Source organism: Amyelois transitella, chromosome 7 (genome assembly GCF_032362555.1).
Source record: "Amyelois transitella isolate CPQ chromosome 7, ilAmyTran1.1, whole genome shotgun sequence".
NCBI classification, from domain to species: Eukaryota; Metazoa; Arthropoda; class Insecta; order Lepidoptera; family Pyralidae; genus Amyelois; species Amyelois transitella.
This window is the reverse complement of record NC_083510.1, coordinates 5,636,656-5,655,750: the sequence shown is the minus strand read 5'-3', so window position 1 is coordinate 5,655,750 and position 19,095 is coordinate 5,636,656. Positions and strand designations below refer to the sequence as shown.

The window sequence follows — 19,095 nt, the reverse complement described above, 5'->3', positions numbered from 1 at the left end:
ATCAGTTGTCAATATCTCGCTTCTCCTTTAGTATTTAGGCAGGGCAAATACTTTTCTAAACACTTAAAATCATGTAGTGAACGTTAGTCCTACATAAATGTATCGCTCACAGATAAGGAAACATGCTTCGAGCTTAGTGGACTTAATTATTTTGATAAGTATGCAACGGAAAACGTTTCTGCATAGGTATATAAAAATATTGTCCTTTTTTCCTGTTGGCTCTGTCTACCCCGCAAGGGATATAGACGTGACCATATGTATGTATGTATGTATGTCCTTTAAAAATTATAGGCATCATTTTATATAAAAAAAATATCAATGCTGAACATAATTAAAATGGATTTGATGGTAAATAATTCATTTCATAGCATATTTTTGCTTAATTTATGTGGGAGAACGACTAGAAATTCTCAGACTAAGCAAATATTACGCTGCTGAGATCATTTAGTACTCATCCTAAACATTTCCTCAGCTCAGAGTGAATTTTCTTTAGTTTTCTACCGTTCCTAGGAAACATAAAAAACAAAACGTTGTCAAGGAGACATTACACTCAATTTGGCACTACATAGATTGGTTTACTTTGAAATTGGTATATTGAATTTTTTTCTTTCGATTATTTTCATCATGGGCGACAAGGGTCCTGAAGGGCCGAAAGAGCCAGGGTTTTGTTCCGCCACATGCGTGGATAGGGCTAGTCTTCAGAACGAGATTAAGAAACCTGATCCTAAGACCTCCGATTTGTTCGTCACCTGCAACTTGCCAAAGAGATTTGATCATCCTCGTAAGTATATACTTTGAAGCAATTCTCTACTCTTTTTCTTTCTTTTTGATGAAAGATGAAAGCACCTTTTGTGACAAATGACATATCGATATACGATTTTGGGAAATTTTCCATAATATTGAAGCTACCATAAAGCCAGTTAAGCTAATTATAAAAAACTTCTCTTTTCATCGTATTTAATCAGTGAAAATAGATTTAATTGATAGAAGATTAGCAAAAGATTCACCATTGATAGTCGTTTTTATTGTGGTAAATGTTTCTTTTGTATTTAATAGTAAAGACAAAGCCCACATTTTTGTCATTAAGAGGTTATTCAACTATTTGTTAGTGGAGTGGAGGCTTACTTATACGGGCTTCGTGTGGTATCTACATCAGCAATAGGAAAGGCCTTTATTTACCTAATTCTGTTTTTACATGGAGACATAATACCTGGAATATATTTTTTTTAATATCTACGTCTGCAGTTATATAGAATAGATTTTTTGTTTTAATGGATTTAAGAGAAATCATAACATTTAAGTTTATACTCATTTAAGTATATCTCTACCGAATTGAATTGTTAATATTAATTTACTTCCGAACGTAGAATGAGTCTTCACTAGCTACGGTTTGTATAAATTTCTCTCACTTCTTATCCATTTCTTTCGTAATACAAGATCAACAGACGATCTTACGACGATCTTACGGGTCGTAACAAAATATCATTCTTTGCGTCCTTACAGATTGGTTCAACGGGTACGGTTGCCAGGTGAGCAAACAGCATCCGTTTTATAGAACATCGGCTAGCGTTTACGGATGGTACCCACCAGGTTAGTATATATTATTATTTATTGTTTGATTTTTATGTATAGTCTTCATAGTCTGAAATCACGTTCTCATTTTTACTACATCTACTTTTAATAGTAATATTATCTACCTAATATAAGATTTTGTCCTTCAGAACCTTCTTACCTATCCCGCAATGTTGATACCTATTTATTTCATTATATATATGTAAATACATATAGTCACGTCTTTCTTCGTACTTCATTATATGTTTATGTTAGTCAGGTATTATAATTTTATATGCTGAAGACAAATTGTTCCTGTATTAGCGTTATTGTTTGTGCATTTAATTAGATACTAAAATAAATTTAAACCTTAAAACAAAATCACCATATTTTATTCCTCACTGTTAAAACATTAAACTCTTAAAAATAATGAACACTATACGGGATCGTTCTAGGCCCTCACTCCGTCCCGACATCATATTTTCCGAAGAATCAGGGTTTCACCAACGCGATGGCTAAATCCGGCATGTATAGAAACTATTCTTTAAACACGAGAATGGATCCACTGCCATATTAATATTAATTATGATATAACTTAACAAAGTCCGTTTTCTCCTTTCTTTATGGACGACGGTCTGGTTTATTAAAGTGTGAAACAAAAGAATTAATCCTGACATAGCGGCCATATAAATTAAGATTAAAGCTTAACTAAGTTTATTTTTTCTTGTTTAAGACATTATTTTTATCGTCTGGAAGTCAGCGTTTAATTGTTAAAAAAGTAACTTATTTATGTCTAGGGAAGCGAATTGTTTTTGTTTCTTGTTTTTCTTAGAATAAGAAGGTTTTAGTTTAATTTTTTTATGTATACGAAATAAGCATTCTATTGAGACAATACAGCACCAATTCTGGGTTATTTACTTAAAGCCAATGACCGTTTTTGATAAGATATGGTTTAAATTATGTTTGAGCAAACTAAGTACCTAATTGTAAAATGAAATGTTAAATAATTATAAGAGTAAATAAATGATTTTTTTATACATTCTTATCTTTTTTATTTATGATCTTGTTGGTTCGAACAGTACAAACGTATCTTATGTTTAGTTTCATTATTTCAAACGGTTATAAAAAGGTAAGTTAGATTTTACCAGTACATTTCTTCCTGTTGACATCATTCAAATCGACTAAAGGGCAGAAGCAAAAACACCTAGCAAGTGCACTAGCAGGACCGTTAAAAGCTATGATGACGAGAAAAACTTTCGATTTTGAAATGAAACGCATTAACAGAAGTCGTTTAAGTAAACAGTCAACCTCATTCCATATAAAGAGGATATGCATCCTGTCTACGACCGCCTACTATCATTGCGGTGCTACACGGGTAGGTGATGATGGCCAATGGGTGGCCGTGAGTACTTTATGGTCTAATGATACATATTCATACAAATTCAACTAATGGCTTGTAGGCACTAATACACCACACTTGCGTGGCGTAGATCTATAAAAAGCGGCGTTTTTCCCAGTTGCCTATGACCGCATAATATGGCCATGATACAAGAGTGGGTACCTAAGTCGGGTAATTTCTTGAAGTGAATCCTGTTCACCCTTCACTATTACGGTTCAGGAACAGGTGAGTGTGAGACAAGATTTGATTGATTGTGATTGAAAATGCCCTATATTTGATTCCTTTGTTACATATTTGAAATTAAAATAACTAAACGGTCGGTAAAACGGAGTTAATGGAGTCATGAAGAGCAGTTTAAACCATGATCTTTGATTTAAAAGGTCCCCACCTAATCCTGTTTGATTTACGAGAAAACAGTACGTGTAACGTGTAAGATATCCTTGGTAGAGTTTCATGATATCTACGTAAAGAGATGGTGGTGATATAAAAAGTGCCGGTAACAAAACAGCGTTATGAGTGTAGGCCAAGATCAATGTAAGATACCTATATGCCCTAAAGGTTTTGGTTCTTCTGTAGAATAGCTAATTTCTGTGTAATAATTTGTCAATACAGTTTTTTTTTAAAAGAAGCAGGAGGTACTATTGGTAAATAGTATAGATTATATACGATTTGCAGATATTATGTTCAAGTAGACCAAATTTTTAATTATTAAGTCTGTTTTATATTTTACCTCGCGCTCTTTCCTAATCGAAAAGTGAGCTTCAACGCTATCAGCACCGGACGCAAAACCATTATTTTCTTATTCCACGGCCGATAAACAGGCCTTTTTACAGGCAATACATTTTCTTCACACTTTTATCTACTCTTGTTAACCTCACACCCAAAGAGAGTGGCGGTAAGACACATTGTCTTCCAATGTTCCGGAATAAGCCCCTCGTCATCTTCAAGAGTGATGGTTCATCCTTGTGTACTTGCAGGTATCCACTCTGTGAGCTCGGTGTTCTTCCCCGCCGGCCAGACCTTCACCAATAGGCTGGCAGCTGCCGGCATGTACCGCAACTACAGCCTCAACACTGGCATGGACCCGGCTGGATACTGATTGTAGCAATTATTTTTAGCAGTTTTTGTTTTTATTTGAAGGCTTTCAAGGCGTTTTTGATAGGTAATGTAGCAATATTAATTAGATATTGAATTATTAGATTATAGTGACATTCTTTGATTTTGTGAACGTTTTATTAGATACTGAAAATATTTGATATCTTTGCCAAGCTTTTTATTTATTAAATTTTTTCAGTCGATTAAAAATGACACATACGTATCAGATAATTGAACTGACTATTCGAACTAGTGCTTATAGTGTAGTATTAATAAGCTTAACGGCTTTATCCCTTAGGAGGTATATAAAGCCGATAGTCATACTCGTCGAAGGCATATGGCCTTTTAGCTGTATAGCTTAGTGCTGGAAATTAGAATCAATTCTGAGGTAGTGATAGGTTGCTAGCCCATTGCCTAAAAGAATAATCCCAAGTTAAATAACCTTGATCTCGATGTTTATTTTCACTTTGAACAAAAGGAAGATATGGAAGAAAGAGCAGTGTAGCAGCAACACGTAGACCAAAAAGACTAAGTTAAAACTACACGCTATTCTATACACTATAGACGTGAAGATGCTCCTCCATGTACCATACGATGATTCATTGTCTAGAAGGGATAGATGGCACGTATCTTATCACATACGAGTACTTATGAGTATTAGTCTAAAGGTTGGGGAAGTTATTTAGGGGTCACTTGATGAAAATAAAATCACAAAAGTCAGTAGGTGGTTACTGACTTACCAAAAGAGGTATTTTATTATATATCGTATAGATTAACATGCATTCAAATTCCATTAACATATTCCATTGGAAGACATGGTCATCGTGATAGGGTGAAAAGGGTTTAACAATATTGTAAAATTTTATGGTATTTATATTTTTTTTCTTCTACTTTACTGATTCTTCAGTGATTATGCATTATTCGAGGTATAGTTGTTTCGACTGACCATGTCTTTCTAATAAAAGACCGAATATCGTTAAAACATTTGTTTTAAGTTTGAAACATGATTTGTGGATAAATGATAACTTTTGCCATAGATCATTTCATTTACAGATTGTGAAAATGTTTTACCGTTATTCGTCTTTCGGAAATACTATTCATCATTTCATATGAGTACATTGTATAACTTGTTTAGCAACAACAACAACAGCTTTATAATTAACTTTAGTGTTCATATTACCTTAATTAGTTAACGAACGCAGAATAAATCTTTAATACAAACGTAACCAACCAAAATTTCTTTATCCATAGTTTGAGAACTTACTGTAAATAATTCAATTGCTATGTGTCTATAAATTATACAGTTTATAATTCGAAAGTAAGATAATTTATATAATTGCGCACTTTATAGACACTTACGTATAGTTATTCGTTACACTATATCATCAGTGTAGGTAATGCTATAGGGTTTTGTGTCAAAATCTAGCTACAAGTGCAATATAATTATTAGTCTAAGCATACTATATTTCGTATAGAGGTATGACGTATTGCCAAAGCCCAATAGGTACCGTAAGTTATGTATCTATTTAATGTAGGTACGATTGAAGCTACTTTTACTTTATAAGCGTGAAAAGGGTTAAAACATAAAATGACTGCCGTTCGATGTACCAATTATGTTTATGATCCCCAATTTGAAATAGGTAAATAAATAGATATCTGTAATATAATCATAACAAGTAAATTCTAAGATACCGATTCCTCAATTAATGTGAATTATCCCGTCTTACATTTATATTTGTATTCCTATTTTCGTTGTAATATCTACATCAACAATAAGTAGGTTTCAGTTGGAGCATTATACAAACTTAAAATGCTAATAATTTGCTATAATTTTTTGCTAAGTTTTAATAAATAAAATCTGACAGTTAACCCGTAAATTCGACGCATATAATAATAGGTTATTACATACAATATTCTACGACACATTTTAAATTATTTGTCTACTTCAAACTCGCGTTTGCTAAATAATTAAGTAGGTTATATTAAGCTTACTACTAAAGGTAGATAATATTTACTAAAAAGATATGAAAAGCACAATGCGCTTGACGAAATAGATAACATTAGATTTTTCCTGATATGACGATCAGTCAGACTTCGTTGACATTCAAGTTTAACTTTCCAAAATCTTTGTTACCTATACATAGCACAATGATCGAGTGAGACACTCGCAGTAAGAATATGAAGTAGGAAATATTGCACTGAGAGTGCAGCATTTCAAATAGACAAACAAAATTTTAAATAAGAAAAACTCCGTATGAATGTTCATATAAGGTCATACGCATAACAAGATCTTACCATACTATTCTATTAGATACATCTAGTAATAATGTATAAAATGTGGATCAATTCTCGCTTTTAACAATATTGTCTCAAATAGCATTGCTCAGAGCGCATTTGCCAACAATTTTGATTAATGAATAATAAAGTAAATTTAAGAAAATAAATCTTTGGTTTAGTTTAGGAATTAATAAAGAATCAGTTCATTCAGATTATTCTACGAGTACACAAAGAAGCAACACGCTTTCATATAAAACTTGAAAAAATTGTAACGATATCCCTTAAATTGTTCTTTCTACTTATTGCCACAACATATTATTCGTCCTTAATAATATTAACACTAAAAAAACATGAGTCACATGTGTGAAATGTAGAAGTAAATCTCAGCGACTTTTACAAGTGCAGCAAGTAAAGAAGGGAGTCTGACAGTGAAAGAGAAGTTTACTACGACGCGGCGCAGCACGGGCGCTCGCCGGTACCGCACGGGTTCCATCACAATGCAGCTCAGATGATTCGTATTTTCATATTTATAATAAACTTATTGTAAAAAATCTAAACTTATTTTATATTAAGACTAGACTAACTTTTCTGTTTATATGCGGCCTCTTTTTGACAGGACTTTGGGTTAAAGGGGTGGTCCCTTCAAAACTCGGTAGGTGTGTAATATTAATTTGAAACTGAGCATTGTTTTTTATAAAAATGCTTCTTGAGCTTCATACCGGATAATTTTATTCAGCTACTGTTCCAAATTACTTAAAGATAATTGTGTATAGGTAGGTATGTATTAAAATGTCAATATTTTAAACAAATTAAATTGAATGTTGTGCCGGACAAGAAACGTGTATTGTACCATGTGGCTATCTACATGAGTTATTTCTTGAGCTCTATGTACTTAAATATAACTGCTTCATGCTGCCGGCTAAGGAATATTTCGTATTTCGATTATAACATGTCTATGAATGGTAGGGACTGTACAACACCGTAGCTAGCATATTATACGTTTTTCAGAATATTCGTAGCCTGGTACAAATACCGTCCAATTCCCGTACAAGAACGTCTACGTTTACATATCGCCGAAAATGCCCGCGAAGGTCTTTCGAAGGTTTTTCATGGTGTCTTCTGCGTCTTCAGTAAGCGCGGCGCTGAGGGAGCCCTGGCGGGCGAAGCCCCCCCGACCGGAGGCCGAGCCTGTAGGCGCCGTGCCGCTCGGGGCGCTGCCGGTGCTGGGCGCGGCCGAAGCGGATGACACGGTGGATGATTGTGAAGCTGATATAACGAAAATATAAGTTGAAAAAATATATAAAAGAGGGGCCATCAATTTAAATTAACATATGATGATGTAAGCTAATTATTCTTTGAAGTAGTAAAGTTTAATCAATTTTTTAACGCTAAAGTATCAGTCAGCAGATTTAAGCAAAGAAACGCCAAAAATGGTAAAAGCTCTCTACAAGTCTAATAATATAAACTTTAATAATAATAGTTTTTTGGAACTCTTATTACGTTACCTTGAGAGTCCCGCCTGGTGAGAGGCGGCGGCGGCGGCTGCGATGGTTCAGCCGGGATGGGCGGCAGCGGGCGGTCGATGCTAGCGGCGGAGGCCAGTGGCGCAGGCGGCGGCACGCTCGGCGGCCCTCCCGGCAGCGGCATCGACCTCTCTTCGGGGGACGCGGCGGCTGAACTGCCTGATACTGAGGATCGGGATGTCGTCTTTGTTATGCCTGGTCGGCAAACAGCCTGGAATGTAAATGAATGTATTTGTTATTGATTTCTTCAGCTGCAATAGAAATAATTCTCGTAGTCGTAGTCAGGCTCATAAGCGATCTTAATGTCTAGAAATATTAAAATTATTAATTAGTTTCTTATCTCGGTAGCTGTCGAAAGTTATTTATTTCAAAATTGCACAAACTAAGTACAAAAGGATGTAATACATAATTGCATTAACAGTGCCTATACTTTTCCCAGATCTAATTGAAACACGATTTACCTAAAGCAGGGATCTGATTCTTAAAAATTTGTCAAGCTTTGATTACTTATATTACAACTATAGATGATACTAAATACGATAACACGACTGTTCCGTCGATTGAAGTTGATAAGACGACACTGAAGTGATTACACACCTGCATACGTTGAAGCACCAGCTCTGCTAGATGACGGCGGTCCTCTTCCTGGGAGTCTCCCATGAACGAGGTGGCGGAGTCATTCAACTCGATGATGTGCTCGCGGCCATCTTTTCCCACGACCAGCTCCAAAGCGCAAACTTCCAAACCTCCGAAAATTTCACTGACCTGTAATTTATCATAGCCTTAATTAATTGTGTTCTATTCAGTTCGACAGACAGTCCGGGTGCCAAAAGATTAGAAGAGAGATGACCCCACTAAAGTGAGAAAGAGCAAGGAAAAAGAGAAGAAGAACGTGAACTTACTGAATACACATTGAAACTCTTACATTGACAGTGCTTGAAAAGAAAAATTAAAATTCAGGCGTTATTACCTCATCAATCCACATCTTGTATCTGTCGTTCATACCAATGGCCTCCAACATGGCCGATCCCTGATTGGTTTTCCAATTTCCCGATATGGATTTGCGCCTGCAACATTTTTTTAATTAGTGCCTAGTCATTTGCAATTGTAATTTGCGTCGTTAACGCTCCGCCTGCAAACGCCTGTAGAATTGGAAATGTGATGGAAAGCAAATGAGCGGTTATCGCTGCCTCAGGCGTTGTGTAGCAGTTTCAATTATAAAAGGAAAATTAATATTAGGGTTTTATTGTTCTTTGTTATTTGTGAAATAATTCCGATTATTAAATTTTGATCCGTTTCTCAAAGTTCATAAAATATACCTACGTCTTTGAATTTTGGGAGTTTCTTATAAGGTGTAAATACACTAGGTTTGATAATGTACTTACACCTTAATAATTGATTTAATTAATTTGGTTGTAGTCCCTTTTTCATTTTTGCCTTTTTTCTCTCTAACTCTACGCGTTATTTTGCACCTAGAGATCTTTTGTAAAATAAAAAATCCATGAAATAATCATTTGACCCGGAATCATTACTTTGGAAACCTAATTAAATTCACTTTTCAGTGAAAGTTCTTACATAAAGGCTTTGTAGTTAGTGCCTATTTTCTGTATATGGATGTCGTATTTTGCATCGATGTAGGGCTCCACGGTGCAATAGGTCCCCAGCATTGCCACGACCCCGGCAATATCCTGAAAGAAAAATAGATTTAAAGCGAGACTATCAAATTAACTAGTAGATATAGTTACTTAAACTTGATATTGAATAATCATAATGAAAGTTTTAATTCATTCGTCGTTTGCTTAAAAAATAAATATTTTTTTAAAATTATTGATATTTTCAGGAAACTAAAAATGGTTGTGGTAAACTATGTGACAAATATTATAAATAAATATGTAAGTAGCCGTAAGCTCAAAACACATATAGCCACAATAACAACTTATCAAGTTCTTGCAGACAGCAGTGTTTATGGTTAACTTGTTACTGCTTTGTAAGCAAAAACAACGAAATTATGTCGATTTTAATTTAAAAAGAGATCAACAACAAATTCTGAACTGACAGTTACCTTGATTTAAAGCTATAAATCAGATAGTTTATGTGTACAATTACGATGATATATTTTCAACAGAAACCTATAATATGAGATCCATAGCCGATAGTTAACTTTCTTAATTTAGTTTAATCATAGGCCAACTGCAGGACCAATTTAAGTTTGTAACGTATAAAATAAATGTGTGTGTCATAAATCTACTGAATGATCCTTTAATATATTCTGTATACTTATAAGTTAAGAATAAAATGAGCGATTATATTTGACCTTTAGAATTATCTTTGTACTTGTAACTACAGTAAAATATTGTAATTGAATAAGAAGACACACAAATGGACTAACCGTCCGAAAAGTTATGCCATTAAGGCCAAAACACGTAAAGGTACTTTGTTTAAAGTTTAAGTGACCCTCTATGTGTCTAATATGCGAACTTACTATGTAAATATGCGTTTAAAGTTATCTCAGTTTTATGGGTAGGGAATAAAGATTGGGAAAATAATAAAAAAAAAAACAAGTCTAAATATTTTCGAAGTCTATTTGTACTTACGCATTTTAAAGCTATACATATCTATTTCATCGTGAATTAAACTTTGGTACTTAATACGGTCTCGAATACAGAAAAGAAATGCTAGACAGTATGCCATCATGTCTCCTGTCTCGGGTCTGCTGGTAGAGATTTCTTTATAAATAGGCAAAACCTATGTTCTATTGTTTCTTCAGTTTATCTTTCCTATGTAATTTATGTGCATATGAATTGGTATAAACATACATAAACAGCCGAATTTCTTATATGTTCTGCTGCAATTACTAGGGACTCTCTTTTTTACGTGTGTTATATGAAGATTAGTTGGTTACGTGGGAATTTTACCCATTCAAACTTCTCAGTGTATTTACTGTTCTCCTATACAACCCTGCTGTGACAGAATCAATATATTTAGGTAAAACAAGTACCTGGAAGTCGGCCAGGGTGTCCACTTTCACTTTAGCCACTCCGCTGTGAGCGTGACCTATCTTGATCACAACTGGGAACTTCGGAGCCGTTACCTGCAACAAGAAATGAGATTCTGTTAACTACTAAATACATAACATTTCCGTCATTACAACATAATTTAAATAGATTTGTTATAAAATTGCTATAAAATTGTACTTCAAAATTTTAACTAAATACACATAAAAATAATATTTGTGATAAATACATGGCAAAAATATCACTGTTTCGCATTAAATCAATATTGTAGTAATACTTTTATCAGAACAACATCGACAGAGTTATTGTACTCAGTAATAGAGAAATTTCACTTAGAATTGTCGAACGAAGTAGTAATCCGGGCCAGTAAGCCTAAGTGAGAAATATATTATTTGTCGACTATGAATAAATGCAAACAAACCTATTGTTTTCAGTGTTGGCTAACTATTGACACATTTAAATAAACATTCTGAAACAGTAAATCTTGTGTGTAAAGTGGATGACGAATTATATGCGGGACATTTGATGAAATAATCCCCGTGGTTAAAGGTCTAAGTATATTCTATGTACTTACTAGATTTCCTCCTTACCAGGGAGGAGACCACCTATGATAACGCTATGGAGTGGAAATTCTATGACTACAGAACACAGAGCATGGCCATGTGAACAAAATAGTTTAGGTGCCTGCCAAAACAAGCTTATTATGATATTACAATCAGTTACACGAATGTGCAGGGTAAAAGGCAAGGCTTGGCAAGAGCTTAAACTAATATTTATAACTCGGAAATTAGTAGGTAATGGTAAAAATAGAGAAGCCATGCTAAAAATTATAGTTAGGAAAGTTCTATTTTTAGAACTTTCCTAACTATCAGAGAACCTTGTACACCTCATGTTATATTGTTAGTAAATGAAATAGCCCAAAACAACGAATGTAGTGGAGACGAAATTAAAAATAATATAAATTTAAGGTGAAAATTATATAACATATTTATAATTTAGTGTTTTAATTAAATATAATATGGAAATAATTAAAACACTAAATTCATATGAATTGTAAAGGCCGAAATTCGAACATGCGCACTGCCGCTGCGCCACAGAGGTCGTTTAATCATACCGTCATAGAAAGTGATCCTTTTCTATCGTACCTAAATAGTTTTTTACGTAAATACCTCAACGTTTTAGGTGAGCGAGAAGTTTCCGTTACTATAACAATCAAAATATTTAGTTAGGCTGACTAAACGGATTTATAGCACAACTCATAACATTCTCCCACGTCTTTCATAGAACTATTACGTCTTTAACAGAAGAAATTGGCACGGATTCAGTAAACATTCGATTCCTATATTCGATCCCTTTGAGTATGACACATACTTCCACTAAATCATCATTTCAGCTTAAATCAAGTCACCTTTTTAAATAGGATCAAACTTAGCCAAGATTTGTGTATTACCAACTTTAAAACATTACCAATTAAAATACCTTTCTTTATTCCCCATAATTCAGCTGAGTTCATAAAATAAATATAAAACCATCTAAATTAGAAAATTTTATTTCATATTCAACCACAATCCTATGACCGCAAAAATTTTAACGTTACCGCACTATGTCGTTATATCCAAACGTTTGACTTTAAACGGTCTATATCGATGGTAGATTCCGAGGTTGTAATACGGAAGCTGAGTTTTTAGATAGCTTGTTGTTGTTTTTTGCCATGTGCGGTAAAAATATCTTCAGGATATATACATTGTCTGTTGGCGTCAGATGCCACTTATCAGGTCTTCATTATTGGCCTACAGTTTAGAATAAACGAAAAACTCATTGATACAGTTAATATAATACCGTCAATCAATATGACGTCATATGATATGATACAAATGCTTGCGAAGAAATCAGAGGCGGAGGCGTCGTCGTGGGCGGCGCAGGCGCATATCAAGTGTAATACGCTACTCCAAGGAATCCGAGGACCGGTGACGCATCTACAAATGAACATTTGTGTATATTACTATTTATGGTGAGTTTTGTGACAACTTCGTCATTCGTAATAGCGTTGTGGTTGGTGTCGTTATGTCCGGAGATGATGGGCCCTGTGCGGTTACGACAACAATTCTTTGTAAAACCCGGATAGTTCATATAACGTCGCCGTTCAACGGTCCCTTTTCTCTTTCAGTCCACTCATTTCGGTTCGTCCACTAAATGTCTAGTGCTAGTGTTAAACAAATCGTCTACTTAGTTACCCAAATGGTTTATATATATATATATATACAGTTGGTTTTAATTTAAAAAAAATACACAATTATGTTTTTCCTTTTAAAAAAATATATCTCCAAACACACAAAGGTATCAGTATACCTTTGTGTCTCTTCGTAAAATTTCTATGGAGGGCTCCGGAAAGGTCAGCCTGCACTTTATGTTATGAATGTCAAATAATGAATATTAAGTATGTGAAGAAAATACGGGGCGCCAGCAGCCAGAGACAATTCTTAGTTCTTACTAGTACTATTTCAACAGTAGTTATCTACTGATCAATCAGCCGATAGGCTTACGGAAACTATGGGAGCATTCAATTCAAAATCAAGTTGCTGACAATAGCTCTTAACGATAATAAACAAGCGAGGAATAATATCGCACCAGTCTCGATGGGATATTTATTGTTTTCAAAGGACATGGCAATTGCCGTATATCATTGCAATTGCCGCCTTTGTAGTCCGATGTTATCTTTACTGTGCCTAAGCGATTATAAATCAGTGGCAAGCAGCTCTATGGACCTATTTAAATGTTATTCAATTAGTTTTATGACGCCAGACAATTAAATACGTAGGGTGTTAGAAATAACCCTTATAAACCAAGTACCTACGAGTATATTATACTAGTAGTAGTATTCCGACGCATCATAGTGGCGTGCAATGATGTGAATGAAATTCTTGATCTTTCTCATATAAATAATGCATCTGACACTAGTAGAGAAGTAGGATACATACGAACCAGTCAGGTATAATATCATTTATTAACTTATTCGACTGTATCTAAATGAAAAATCCTTTAACACAGATAAATGGAAGCTGGTAAAAATAAGAATTACTTATCATTTACTCATAACAATGACAATATTCAGTAAATTCTACAACGATATTGAGGGATACATCAACAGATGAGTTTATTAGAGTTTTGGGAAAATTTATAGTATCGGTAAACTTGACGATAAAATAATATTAGGTATATTATAAAATCTATGCGATTCCTTCGACGATCACGATATCTAGTTCTCGTCATCGTGTTTTTGTGTATCTACAAAACTAGCTAAACCGAATGTCGTCATCTTTAAGATTACGCACAAGAAATTAACACTTCATGCATTTTGCATTTTTTATCGACCGATAAATAGATATCTAATGAATCCGGCGCCAGGTCGTAACGTGTGTGAATTGGACATGTTGTCTGTTTTGCGATCATGTACATAAGTAGATATAAGATTTGCTACATCCATTAAATTAACCAAATATGTAACCTCATTCTACAACCTTTGTTTTGAAAAAGTTTATTATTCTTTAAAAAGGGATACCTTATAACTTAACATGAAATAATATTCAATTATTGATTTGCATTAAAAAAATATTAGTTTAAGTTAAACTTATTTACCGAGGCTAAATATAGTAACGTGATTTAAACCATAATCTTTAAAAGGCGACTGAAAAGTGACAAAACTTATCAAATTCTCATTAACTACCAACTATTGATGTTATAAAAAGTTGTGTAAGAAATGACAATAGCCACTAGTTACTAGTTTCTTTGTCGTATGAATCACATAAGTACAAAAAATATATAAATATATTTTGTTCTTCTTTTTGTATCTGCTCATGTTAATTGATTGGTTTCCTGACATTTTGGTCTCATAACAATATTTGAGCCGTAATTTCACGCTTCACGAAATAATCCAATTTCCATCAAATTAATTCGATTAGTCAATAGACGGCGTGTCAGTCTCAAATATAATTGAATTTTCTCAAGCTTTTCTGCGCAAACAAATAATATTTCATGTTTCTCCTGCAATGACTAGTCTCATACAGTTACTTAAAGTACCGATTAGAGTGAAATATTGTGCCCGATAGAATATTATACAAATAAAGCATGCATCAGACGTATGGAAATGCAAATGATATCCTCGTGGGGATCACGTACCTAACAGGAGTGTTGAAATAAATGCACACTTTCATGTCAAGTTATAAGGAGCAGAAAAAGTAAACTATTTAGGTATATATTTAATTCATTTAAAATAGAATAAAATCTTTAAAGAATATTATGTGCAATTAGATTTGAAAAATCTTCGCTCGCGTAAGAAAATTTATTTTTGTCAACACAGTACAAACTTTTATCTCGATGTTATTTGTAGATTTTTTTATGGGATTATGATATGTACCAGTCGCTGGCGATGAAAACCTAGAAAAGTCTTTTCCAGGTAGGATCTCAGAATCAACTGGTAAACTATTTGGGGAATCCTACCAACTTAGTTCCTTTACTTATCTGTCATATCAAGTGGTGCCGTCTTGGAACAATGGAAGGAACTTTTATAAGGAGGAAATATTGCAACAACATATCTCGACCCATATTGATAAGAATTACCTAGGTATGCTATCGACAAACAGTGTGCAATCACTGCAAGGTGGGTCGCGTTCAGAGAGCAAATCAGAATTTTATTCATGTCACCAACATTTGCATGTCATGCCGACGATCAGGTTATACTGGCGTCATCAGCGGAGGAGTTACAGGAGATGGTAAACTGTATGCACGAAGCTTTAAAAGAGAAAGGAATGAAAGTGAACGTAAGTAAAACTAAAACACTGGTTTTTGAAATGGAGAAAGAAATGACAGCATGTAATATTTTGATTGGAGGAGAAAAAGTGGAGCAAGTGAAAGAGTTTGTATATCTAGGATCAAAGTTTACATCAGATGGCAAGTATGATAGTGATATTGAAAGGAGAGTGAACGCGGGGAACATGGTGAATGGAGCTTTGCATGCCTTTATGAGCAGTCAGAAACTATCCAAAAAGGCTCGACTGGCTGTGCACAGGGGCGTGTTGGTCCCGACATTAATGTATGGGAGTGAAAGTTGGGTATGGCAAAAGAAGCATGAAAGCAGAATAAATGCAGTGGAAATGAGAGCGTTAAGGAGTATGATGGGTGTGAAATTGAGTGACAGGATAAGGAACAGCGTGATAAGGGAATGTTGTGATGTGAAAGAAGATGTAGTTACAGGAATAGAAAAGGGTATGTTAAGATGGTTCGGTCATGTGGAGAGGATGAATTAAAGCAGGTTGACTAAGCAGATATACAAGGAGAGTGTGGAGGGAAAGGTCGGAGTGGGAAGACCTAGACGAACGTATCTTGATCAAATTAAGGACGTCCTGGTAAAGGGTCAGGTCAAAAGTACCCGAAACCGCCGAGCTTGTATGAAGAGAGTTATGAATGTGGACGAAGCGAAAGAAGTATGCAGAGATCGTGGCAAGTGGAAAGAGGTAGTCTCTGCCTACCCCTCCGGGAAAGAGGCGTGATTTTATGTATGTATGTCACCAACATATTTTTAAATAAACTTGAGCTTCAAGTGACAAAGTAGAAAATACAAAAACAACGACTGAAAATCTGCCATTTTATAACCTTGACATTTGGCAAACACTTCTGAATCTTCTGTATAGTTTCGGAGATAACGCCAGATTTCATGTTTATCAACAAAGATATGCATTTAAATTATGTCAGTTAACACTAATTAAGACACATTGCGGCGTTAAAACTCCTCTCCAAAGTCATGAGGATACTACCGGCACTAAAGCCAGGAGGAAGATTGAGGCGATAACCTAATTTTCAAAAATGGGATAAATATTTGAACTGGAAATCTCTTGTATTTCAGGATCCACACGTGTTGTGTAATCTATTCCTGAGATAGTTGATATAGAGATAGTTGTAACTACTCCAGCAGAGGAGACTTACCTATTGATGATGATAATGAACTGTAATCTAATTAAATTTGTCGCACTACACAAAGTTTTATATAAATAGAAGAACGCCATCTTCTTCTTACAATGGTTAATTAGTAACTAGTTACTGTTGTACTAGTTGTCGTTTGTCTCTTTTGGATAATTTTGTGAACAAGATCACATTCAAGGAATACCATCTATCTGTATCTCAGTCATGTTGCCTTCGTAAGATTCTCATAAAATGTTATTGAAAAGAAATTGAAGTAGGTAAAATAAAAGTCCTGACGGTAAAAAAATCCAATAGGTAGAAATTATTCTAATATTATATAGTATAGTGCAATACACGAAAAATACCACTTAACTAAAGGAAGTTCACAAGCTTTATCTAGGCAGTTAGTGATCCAGACTAAACATCCTGTGACAACAGATAATAAAAAGTTAACATAGGCTGTAAATTAAGATGCATAGAAAAAAAAATCTGATTTACCACCCTGGCTGGCTGCAGCATTGGATTTTGAAATTAAAATCAGTAAGAAAGTTTGAAAAAATTTACTTAATAAGTAATTTGAAATTTAAGGTCTTAAGTACAAGGTACATATGTATGTGTCAAGTAATTTATAAAAAAGTTAATTGAGATTAATAATGTTTGACAAAGGTATATGAAGAGCTCGATACAAGATGTTCAGCTTATGGAAATAACAACACAATTTTGTCTTAAAATTCACGCCACAGCCTGGTCGATGTTTACTTTCGCGCATAACTTGATGATGTCACAGGCGAAACCTAATTCTGGTGAATCATGAGCTTTTACGGGCGATGCACCGATAAGAGCGGTGTCTTGCATGTGTGATATCACAATACCCACGTGTTGGTTGGCTTTGGCTTGATGCTCGCTGTGGACGCATAATAACTGGTCCGAACACAGCGCTACATTCAGTTACCGATTGCGCCCGTGCCGGAGAACGCGTGCGACGAACGTCTTTACAACGGATACCGCGTGCGCATTTACGACAAACTGAATTCGAAGTTCGAACCTTACTGAAACTGTAAACAGAAAAGGCATGGACTAGTGTTGGTTGCTGTGTTTGTGCTGTTGATGATCGAGAACCGCAGATTTTTCCAGAAGTGCAGGTGCATTTGTTTACTTCTTACATATATTACCTCAGTTTTTGTGATTTCAGCTTACGGAACTAATTAGGTGCTAATGATAATGTAATTAACAGTGTTCGGGTAAGAGCCACGAAAATAAAGATAAAAATTTTTGGAAAAAGAAGACACTTTCATTAACTGAATCAAGCATTTAATCATGTTAGGTTTTCTTTTAACGCACTATTTAAATTCGCGGATAAATTGAATTAACATTCTTTTTTTTCCGGATTTCCATAACGTAGACTAAACTGATACCGCAAGTTAAACGAGGAACTGTGTGCCAAACTCACATAAAAAGTTTGATTGCTTTAAATAATTTACTAGGGGGATTTGTATTTCACATAGATATATTGAAACTTGTAGTCAAGAAAGCTCGTATGTACGTGGATAATTACGGCCCTTCTTTTACTCTTCGCGTGTAACCTTCCCAGTTCATAGTGCGAACTGTTACGCTCCGGAGCCCGTGGTCCCATGTTCTGTTTTTATTCCATCGACTCGCATATTTTACCTGGTAACATCAATTTCTTTTCATTCTGCCCTTTCGATCGAGGGTCATATTCACATAAGATAAACTCGTTTTCTATTCAAAGTTATGTAGTAGTTCACTAAACTTATTTAGACACCCGATATGAAGTAGATTTTGTTAGCTGTTAGCCAGCACATATTGCTTAAAGCAAACGTGACACATTTTGTAAACATTGTTAGCGTTTATTTAGCGTAGACTCGACGACGTGTACCTACTATTGGACGACGTTATTAAATCTATGATCAGCAAAAATAAATACACTGTTAGACATAGACAACTGTTATACGACTCCACCATCCAGCAGATTCAGCGTTACAAAAAAAGATTCAAAGAGGAGTAACTTTTGTACTTGACTTTTTAGACAGAGGGACAAAATGGTTTTAAAAAGCTCTTTTGTGTGTGTGAAAATCCGGTGATATTAATATGTGGTTTGCGAAATTGACAAATCACCTAATCACGATCATGGTCAAAAGGCGCATTCCAGGCTCCTATTCAGAGAGGTGAGGATGTAACCGAGATTTACGCCAGGAGGAAGAAGACAACTGCCAAATGACGAGTCTCACGTTTACAACAAATAAGTGCAAAACAGAAACAA

At 34.8% G+C, this 19,095-nt stretch overlaps 3 protein-coding genes across 4 annotated transcripts in view; 2 read left to right on the top strand and 1 right to left on the bottom strand.

Moving 5' to 3' along the window:
* Positions 1-602: 602 nt before the first annotated feature.
* On the top strand, positions 603-4,095 carry LOC106131716 (piercer of microtubule wall 1 protein). Of its 2 annotated transcripts, none has more exons than XM_013330894.2 (3): positions 603-781; positions 1,504-1,590; positions 3,928-4,095. In XM_013330894.2, exons 1-3 carry the CDS (start codon positions 625-627, stop codon positions 4,047-4,049), a joined length of 366 nt encoding a protein of 121 aa, XP_013186348.1. In that variant the 5' UTR covers positions 603-624; the 3' UTR covers positions 4,050-4,095. The 2 variants fall into 2 exon arrangements, with proteins under 2 accessions (XP_013186348.1, XP_060801283.1); XM_060945300.1 differs by lacking the exon at positions 3,928-4,095 and adding an exon at positions 2,007-2,227.
* Positions 4,096-4,880: 785 nt separating this feature from the next.
* The window catches only part of LOC106131727 (synapsin), a 66,787-nt gene continuing 52,572 nt past the window's right edge, over positions 4,881-19,095 (bottom strand). The window contains exons 9-14 of the mRNA XM_060945120.1: positions 10,844-10,936; positions 9,421-9,533; positions 8,816-8,912; positions 8,443-8,610; positions 7,828-8,056; positions 4,881-7,588 (exon numbers count right to left, since the gene is read on the bottom strand). Coding sequence (XP_060801103.1) covers positions 7,386-7,588; positions 7,828-8,056; positions 8,443-8,610; positions 8,816-8,912; positions 9,421-9,533; positions 10,844-10,936 — 903 coding nt within the window. The 3' untranslated portion in view covers positions 4,881-7,385. The remainder of the gene's footprint in view (positions 7,589-7,827; positions 8,057-8,442; positions 8,611-8,815; positions 8,913-9,420; positions 9,534-10,843; positions 10,937-19,095) is intronic.
* LOC106132472 (tissue inhibitor of metalloproteinase) overlaps positions 17,739-19,095 on the top strand; it is a 41,041-nt gene continuing 39,684 nt past the window's right edge. Inside the window, exon 1 of the mRNA XM_013331901.2 lies at positions 17,739-17,956. The gene's annotated coding sequence lies outside the window, so the exon portion shown is untranslated. The remainder of the gene's footprint in view (positions 17,957-19,095) is intronic.